The sequence below is a fragment of the Chrysochloris asiatica genome, unplaced genomic scaffold (genome assembly GCF_000296735.1).
Source record: "Chrysochloris asiatica unplaced genomic scaffold, ChrAsi1.0 scaffold00232, whole genome shotgun sequence".
Lineage (NCBI taxonomy): Eukaryota > Metazoa > Chordata > Mammalia > Afrosoricida > Chrysochloridae > Chrysochloris > Chrysochloris asiatica.
The window spans coordinates 1,738,629-1,748,248 of NW_006408750.1; the positions used below are offsets into that span (position 1 = coordinate 1,738,629).

Here is a 9,620-nt window from a genome sequence, read left to right on the forward strand (position 1 = left end):
AATGATGTAGAAAGCATCAAAAGAAGATGGAATATACAGGGTCACTGTACCAAAAGGAATTGGTTCATGTTCAACCATTTCAAGAGGTAGCATATGGTCAAGAGCCAATGATACTGGAGGAAGAATTCCAAGGTGAATTGAAGGAATTGGCAAAGAACAAGGCACCAGGAATTGATGGAATAAACATTGAAATCTTGCACAGGAGGCACTCGCTCATCTCTGCCAAGAAATTTGGAAGACAACTATCTGGCTGACTGATTGGAAGATGTCCTTATTTGTGCCCATTCCAAAGAGAGATGACCCAATGGAATGCGGAAATCATCCGACAATCTCTTTGATATCCCATGCGAGTAAATTTTTCTAAAGGCAATACAGAAACGGCTATAATCATACATTGACAGAGAACTTCCAGAGGTTCAAGCTGGATTCAGAAGAGGCTGTGGAACGAGGGATATCACTGCTGATGTCTGATGGATCTTAGCTGAAAGCAGAGAATATCAGAAAGATAGTCTCTGCTTTATTGACTATGCAAAGGCTTTTGATTGTGTGCATCATGACAAGCTATGGACAACATTGCAAATATGAATATTCCAGAACACTTAATTGTGCTCATGAGGAATCTGTACCTGGACCAAGAGGCAGTTGTTCAAACAGAATATGGGAACACTGAATGGTTTCAAATTAAGAAAGGTGTGCTACAAGGTTCTATTCTTTCACCATACTTATTTAACCTGTGTGCTAAGCAAATAATCCAAGAAGCTGTTTTCTATGAAGAAAAACGTGGCATCAGGATTGGAGGAAGACTCATTAATAACCCACGATATGCAGATGATACAACCTTGCTTGCTGAAAGTGAAGAGGACTTAAAACATTTACTGTTGAAAAACAAAGAGCACAGCCTTCGGTATGAATTACATTTCAATGTAAACAAAACAAAAATCCTCACCACTGGACCAGTAAAATCATTCTTATCAATGGAGAAAAGATTGAAATTGTCATTCTTCTTGGATCAACTTCAGCACTCATGGAAGCAGCAGTTATGAAATCAAACGATGTACTGTGTTAGGCAAATCTGCTGCACAAGACCTTTTGTAAGTGTTGAAGAGCAAAGATGTCAGCTTGAAGACTAAGGTGCACCTGACCCAAGCCATGGTATTTTCAGTAACCTCATATGCATGCACTTCTACCTGATCCACCATCTTGTTGTTTTTCTCCTCTGATGTCTTCTAGACCAAACATTAGTTTAGCTAGTAAAAACTGTCTGTCTTCCTGAGCATTCTGCTCTCGTAAGAACGATGTATATAGGATCAAACATCCCCTCAAAAGATTATATATTCAACTTGGGGGCAGTGAATTTACATTAATGGAGAAGGAACAACTCAGTAAAGGAGGGTAAGAATCGTTGCACAACTGAAATATATCCCTATATGACACATGTAGAAACTAGAATTAGTGTATGCATTGCTGAGTATATTCTCAATAGCAACAGCAATAAAATCAAAGTATCTTTAAAAGAAAGAAAAAGAAAATGGAATGTTAATATTAATGAATGGGTTTCTAATTTCTCAGTTGGCTAACATTCCCCCCAATTACAAATGCCCTTCCATCTCTGTTATTTTCATTCTGTAAGATTTTAAGGTTTCATTCTGTAATCCGTGTTAAGGATAGATTGTAAAGCATTTATCTTTTGTATGAATTTTTTTTATCACACCATTTTCTGTTGTTGTTAACTTTTTAAATTAAGAATTGGTTAAATATGGTATATAATTAGAAATAAATATCTCCTCACCATCAAAGCTCTTCAGATGCTGCCATTGGCAAGAGAAGAGGAGGGTTTCTTCCTCCTGATTTCTAGACTAACTCTCGGGCTGAAATGTTCAGCACATCCATGAAATCCTAGACAGCTGTACAAAATCCCACTCCTTTGCTAAAAGCAAAGCAGAGTGATGGAGACTTTAATTAGAGCAGCTTTTAGAAGGCCCGAGAAAATGAAGAACAACAAGAAAACAAGAAGTCCATTTAGCTAGGTTGGCTTCACTGTGTCCTGAAATGCCTCTAATTAAATCATCATGGTTTCCTTTCTCAGGGATCAATGAGCAAGGACTGTACCGCATCGTGGGGGTCAACTCCAGAGTTCAGAAGTTGCTGAGTGTCCTGATGGGTGAGTGCAGCAAAGGCTCTGTCATAGCAACTCCCTGTGGGAGGAATCGGGACTGTGCTCGGGGATACTGCTTGTCATGGATGCAGGCATCACTGCAAGAGGTTCTGTGTAGGATTGAGCAAAAGAAAAAAATGCCAGCTCCAAGGCACCACACCCTCTCCATTGGAAGAGTTGGCTGGTCCAAGTGGCGCTTGGTCACTCATGTGACCACCACACCCTCCCGTGTTCTTAATAGCTCATGACGTCCTCTGCCCTCTTTTGAGACAGGTATTTAGTGGGCACACCCAATGGCCAAGGAAGGACATCATTCTAGTCTGCAGAGGACCTCAGCTCTCATGTTTCCTGTTAGTGAGAAGGTGTCATGTAACCCCCAGATAAAATGTATATGAGCAGATAATTCTGATCCTGTCCTCTTTGCTTCTAGATTTCAACCTAGTTCTTGCCTCTTGAGCAGCAGAATCTCCTTTGCAGTCAGTGATATAAATATGAAACCACTGTCTCCTAACGTGCACTATTTGAATCAAAAACCCATGATCCAGTGAGCCAAATTTGCTTAGGCTGCAGATTTCCTGTATTTTTAGATATGAATGCAGCCCGCCTCAGTGAGTCACATGGATCTAAATGGCAAACAGATCAGATTTCACAGATCAGTGGTTGTTTTTCATCCCCATTCAAGCCCCAGCTGTGCTTGTTGAGATGGGTTGGTGTTTAGGGTCCCCGCTCATTATCCTGAGCAGAAGATTGTCTTGTCAGTATTTTTTATTTCATTTGCTGTCCCAGTTTCTATTTCATTTGCCATCCCATTTCATACTTCAGGACACCTCCTCTCTCATGTCGATCAGAACAACTGTCTTCTCTGTTTTTTGAGAGATTGACCTACCTCTTGAGTGTACTTGTGTACTCCTCAAAGTGAGATCTAGTGTCTGAAACTGTAACTATTTATGGAGTACTCTTGCATTGAGAAGGAGCCCTGGTGGTGTCATGGGTTAAAAACTGGGCTGTTAGCTACAAGGTTAGCAGTTCAAGCACACCTGCTGTACTTCGGGAGAAGGATGAGGCTGTCTGCTCCCATAAAGATTGACAGTGTAAGAAACCTTAAGGAACGACTGTCCTCTATCCTATAAGGTTGCTATGTGTCAGAATCAACCTGATGGCAGTGGGTTCTGGCACTGAGTATTTGATTTTTGGCTCACCTTTTGGATGTTGTTAGCTATTTTGTAAATTAAACTTTTTGTTTTGAGATAGTTGTAAATTCACATGAAGTTGTAAGAAATGATACATGTATGGAGAGTTCCCGTGTGCCCTTAGCCCAGTCTCCCCCAGTGGTAACAGCTTGGAAAACCATATTACAATATCACTACCAGTTAAGAAGCAGAGCAGTTCATCCCCAGAAGGATCACTGAGGATGCCCTTGAGTGGATACACCCACTTGCCCCCACCTCCACCCCAACCCCCAACAACGATGAACCTGTTCTCCATTTCTATAATTCTGTCATACAAGAATACTGTATAATTCTTGAACGACAGAATTTTAGAAATGGAGAAGTATCACAGTTTATTCAGTCATTGAAGGGCATCTGGGTTGTCTCCAATTTTGGGCTATTTTGAATTAAACTGCTTATGAAGGATTTTGTGTGACAATAAACTTTTGTTTCTCTAGGATAAATGTCCAAGAATTTAATTGCTGGGTTATGGGTATGGTAATATTGCTAATTTTTGAGAAATTTTAAATCGTTAGGAGAATTAAGAGTCTAAAACGTATCAGTCTCCAGTCTTTTGTTTCTGATAATATCTGCAAACATTTGTGGAGTACTCGATTTCTGGAAAAAAATAATCAGACACTAGAGACTAAACTTTAGAAAGTGCTGCTCCTTGTCTACAGAGAGGGAGGTGTAATGTAAAATAGTATGTGGACACCTCTTATGAGCTGGGTCAGGAAGATTGAATGTTGATAGAGAGAGCAGGAGAGTAATTTGGATTCAGGGGAATATTGCAAGCAATGCATGGTGGGAGGAAAACCGGAGACAGGCTAGTGATGGTTATAACAGAGGGTACTGGCTGTGTTGTCATTATGATTTTAATATTTGAAAGAAGCATTTAAAGCTGGGTTGGAGAAAGTAATCACGAGCATCTGAGAAATGTCAGGAAAAACTAATAAGTAGCAGCTGAAAATCACGAGGCCTGCTGCCTCTGCCAGGAGGACATTACAGATAGACTGGACTCCAGAGTGAGGTCCAAGCAGAGCTGGGAGATGACCATGGTGAAAAATCAAATAAAAAGATGAGAACCATCTCTGTGGTTCTCAATAGTAGTTACATTAACCAGTTCTGAATCTTGCAACTGAAGAACTTCCCCTTAGGCTTGGGGAGTGATCTTCAGAGCCTGAAGAGTGATCATCAGGATTTGGTACTGGCCCTAGGGTGGCACTGAAGGACAAATGCTTGACTGCTAACCGCAAAGTCAGAAGTTCAAACCTACCAGCTTCTCCATGGAAACGCTATACAGGGTTACTATGAATAAGAACTGACTCGACAGCACATAACAACAACACTGGTCTGGCTAATCCAGACCAGTATACTTGTTCCCTGAGCTGCCTGGGCCAGCCATTCACTATCTGTTTCTCATATATTCATTGATACCGTAATACTTGCTGGTGACGGTGGTGCTGGTGATTATGTGCCAATGAGTCAGTTCTGACTCACGGCCTCCCTGTACAGAGTTTCCGAGGCTGTAAGTCTTTACGGGAGCAGAAAGCCTCATCTTTCTCCCATGGAACATCTGGCAGTTTAAAACTGCTGACCTTGAAATTAGCAGCCCGATTTGTAACCACTGTGCTACCAGAGCTCTTTTAATACATACTAGGCACTATGTAAAATTGGGTTTATTTGCACAAGTCTCTTAAGTGGAATAGTAAAATGGTATGGAAAAATAAAAACCAGAGATTTCTGTTGGTCATTCCTTTGCTTTCAATTTAATAAGGGACTTCAGGTTTGAAGAGGAATACAAGAGCCAGTGCTTTGAGAAAGTCTACTTTTACTGAAGAAGATTCCTTAAGAATGCTTGCTAGAATTTCCCACAGCAAATGCTGTGTGTGTTGTGCTAATGTTACACCAAGAACTACACTTGATCTCTTTCTCCTAACAATAGAGGTCATTAGTCTTTGGAGAATGAAAAGAGTTTGGAGAAATTTATAGATTCCTAGACATAGATTTGGAGCTCTGGTATGTCGCTGTTGGTTAAGCACTGGACTACTGATCGCCAAGTCAGTGGTTCATACCCACCAGTCATCTCTCCTTGGAAACCTTGCACCCAGGATTGCTATGTGTCAGAACTGACTCGACAGTACTTAACAACAACATCATCCCTAGATTTGAGTCCTGGGGTGACTCTGGAGTATAAGCACTGGACTAATAACTGAAAGGTTGGCAGTTCAAACCCACTAATCATTCCTTGGAAACCCCATGTAGTGTCGCTATAAGTCAGAATTGATTCACTGGCCCTTAAAGAAAACAACCACAGGCAAAGATTATCTTCAGCATGCCTCTTGACTTTTTGTTTGTTTCCATGCGTGTTTTGAGAAGATATTTTTTTCCAAATTGAAGCCCAACATTTTATTTGTTTTTATTGTTTAAGTAAATAAGCTATATACTTGTATGTCTTTTTCTCAGTATATATTTTAGATCACTTTTTATATTAAAAGTCATGAATGCTCATTGTAGAAAATTTGGAAATGTATAAAAACTAGAAAGAAGAAAATTAAAATGCTGCAGCATGCAGTAACGTTTATAGACAGTTTTATATCACTGTTACCTTTTTACATAACATAGCATGTTTTAAAAATTAGAATCACATTATGTGTGTGTGTGTATATATATGAAGTACTGGTGTGTTGCTGTAGGATAAGCGTTGGACTGCTAACCACAAAGTTGGTGGTTCAAACCTACCAGCTGCTCCTTGAAAGCCCTGTACAGAGTTGCTCTGAATCAGAATTGACTCAATGGCACTCAATACCACCAATATATAGATATATTATACATATATATATGTGTGTGTGTGTGTGTGTGTGTATGCTTATGGATACGTTGTTGTTAAGTGCTGTCAAGTCAGTTCTGACCCTTAGCGACCCTGTATAGAGTTTCCAAGGAGTGACTGGTGACTTTGAACCACTGACATTATGGTTCAAATGACTTGCAGTCCAGCGCATTAGCCCACAGTGCTATACCAGGATACTCTAATACACTCTGCTTGTTAGCAGGCTGTATTTATGAAACAATATGGAGTCATATTCCCACATTATTCAAGTTCCAGAGAGTGATTTTCTTGGCCAAACTCATATTGTATAGATGTAATGTTTTAATGAGTTTACTCTTCTTGGACATTTTGGCTGATTGCAGGTTTTCATCATTCTAAAAGTACTCAAATGAATGTCCCCACAGGGGCAGGATTGTTGTTGTTGTTAAATGTCGTCAAGTCTGTTCCAACCCATAGTGACCCTTTATAGGGTTTCCAAGGAGCAACTGGTGAGCTTGAACCACCGACCTTGTGAATCAGACCAATTTTACAGTCCAGCACATTAACCCACAGTGCCACACCAGGATGTTGTTGTTGTTAAGTGCCATTGAGTTGATTCCAACCCATAGCGACCCGGTATAGGGTTTCTGAAGAGCAGCTGGTGAACTTGAACTGCCGACCTTGCCATTCAAACAGCTTTGCAGTCTGGTGCATTAACCCACAGCGCCACACCAGGATAGCAGGGCTTAAAAACATAGCTTAGAGTTAGACAGTTTACCGTTCCATTGTGTATTTGTTTGACCTTACACAGATGATTCAAAACCTTCTAATTTTCTGTCTGTACATATATAATAATAATCCCTATTTCCATAATCTGTTGTGATACATGAATTTTTCATTGCAAGGAAAGGACATTATGTTTGGTAAAGCTGAGTGCCAGCAAAACCAAGAGTAACTGTCAATGAGCTGGATGGACACAGTGGCCTCAACACTGGATTCAAACATACCGAAATGAAGATGCTGCAGGACTGGGCAGTCCATGGCTCTTTTGTACGTAAGGTCACCGTGAGTTGCAGCTGCCTCATTAACAGCTAACATAAACAGCAGCAACAACCACCTCCATAACACTGTGAACATTAAATGATGCATGTGGATCGCTGATTCCAGAGCCTCTTCATGTTAAATATTCAGTAAATCTAAGCCATGTTTATTTTAAATTCTTATATGCAGCTTTATATAGTCCCCTAAGATAGATGTTAAGACACTAAATTACTGTGTCAAAGCATAGACAGGCAATTCCGGATTCTAACTTTAAGTCAGATTTTTTGTAGCTGTGGACAGTTAAGTACGGTTCATATCTAATATTAGATAGTGAAAGGTTTGTTGTTCTTAGATGCTGTCAAGTTGATTCTGACTCATGGTGACCCTATACACAACAGAATGAAACACTCTCCGTTCCCGAGTCATCCTGTGTCACAATTAGCAGTACCTTTGAAGCTCATTGCTGCTGCCACTGTATCAATCCATCTTAGTGGAGATCTTCCTCTTTCTCACTTACTCTCCACTTGTCCAAGCATGATGTCCTTCTCCAGGGACCCATGGTGGTAGTGGTTGTGTGCCATCAAAGTCAGTTCCACAGACAGACTCATAGCGACCCTCTATAGGATTTTCAAGGCTTTACGGAAGCAGAAAGCCTTCTCTTTCTTCTGCAGAGTGATTGAGAGATTCGAATTACCATCCTTGCAGTTAGCAGCCCAGCTTGTAATCTACTATGCGTACCTCTTAATAAAATGTCAGAAGTATGAGAGACAAAGTCTTGGCATCCTGACTTCTAAAGAGCATTCTGACTACACTTCTTCCAACAGATTTGTTTGTTCTTCTGGCAGTCCATGGTACTTTCAATATTCTTCTCCAACACCACAACTTAAATGCATCAAGTTTTCTATGGTCTTCCTTACTCATTGTCTAACTTTTACATGCATAGGAGGCAATACAAAATATCATGGCTTGAGTCAGTCACACTTTAGTCTTCAAATTGAGATCTTTGCTCGTGAACTCTTTAAAGAGGTTGTGTACAGTAGATTTGCCCGATGCAATATGCCATTTGATTTCTTGATTGCTGCTTCCATGAGTGTTGACAGTGGATCCTTCCCCCCGCCCCCATTTATCATGATGTTATTTATTGGCCCAGTTTTGAGGATTTTTTTTTTTTCTTTACATTGAGGTACAATCCATAATAAAGGCTATGGTGTTTGATCTTCATCGGTAAATATTTTAAGACATCTTAGCTTTCAGAAAACAAGGTTCTTCCAACTGTATTTTGCAGGTTGTTAATGAGTCTTCCTCCAAACCTGATGCCATGTTCTTCTGCATGTAATCCAGTTTCTTAGATTATTTGCTCAAAAAACATATTAAATAAGTATGCTGAAAGAATACACCCTGGTACACAACTTTCCTGATTTTAAATGATTCAGTATCCCTTTGTTCTGCTCTAAAACAGTCTATGTACAGGTTCCTCCACAATTCTGGAGTAACCATTCTTCGCGATGTTATCCAGAGCGTGTCAGGAGTCACACAGTTGAAAGCCGTTGCATAGTCAATAAAACACAAGTAAACAACTTTCTGACATCAACAATGATATCCCTAGTTCCACGTCCTCTTCTGAATCCGGCTTGGATTTCTCACAGTACCCTTTGAATGTACTGTTGCAACCGTTTTTGAATGATTTTCAGCATGTGATTGTAATGATATTGGTTGATGCTTTCCCATTCGATTTGGCTGTTTCCCTTTGAATGGACACAGATATGAATTTCTTCCAATCAGTTAGCTAGCAGCTCTGTTCCGTATTTCCTGGCATAGAAAAGTGAGCATTTCCAGTGTTGCGTCAGTTTGTTGAAATATTTAAATTGCATTTTGTCAGTTCTTGGACCATTATTTTTTTACCAATGCCTTCAGTTCAACTTGGAATTATTCCTTCAGTGCCATCAGCTCTTGATCACACGTCATCTCTTTAAATGGTTGAATATCGATCATTTCTTTTTGACACAGAGACTCTGTACTCCTTACATCTTCTTCTTTTTTTTTTCCAGAACCATTTTCCTTTCAGTTTTTTAATTTATTTTATTTTTTCTTAAATGTTTTATTGTGAATTATGTGATAGTTTTCATGGGAGAACATTAATTTTACATTCATTCCATCATATATCCTCTCATTGCCATGGTTACAATCCCTTCCATGCATCATCAACCAACCAAAGGGTATACCCTGCAATCCTTGCCCCCCGTATCCCCCAGGTCTTCAGCACACAGTCACTCTCCCTCTCTGGATCCAAAGTCTCCAGCCGCTCCATCGCTCCATGTCATCATCTCTGCCTCCATTTCAGGCATCACTGCTTCTCTGGGTAGGGTCCCGCTCTCCACTCTTCTCCCTTGATGGTCCTAGGGACCTC

At 40.2% G+C, this 9,620-nt stretch overlaps 1 protein-coding gene across 1 annotated transcript in view; it reads left to right on the plus strand.

Annotated features, from left to right (window-relative positions):
- Positions 1-9,620, plus strand: part of ARHGAP26 (Rho GTPase activating protein 26) — a 692,304-nt gene that overhangs the window by 397,878 nt on the left and 284,806 nt on the right. The window contains exon 13 of the mRNA XM_006873269.1: positions 2,087-2,161. Within this exon, the coding sequence (XP_006873331.1) occupies positions 2,087-2,161 (75 nt within the window). The remainder of the gene's footprint in view (positions 1-2,086; positions 2,162-9,620) is intronic.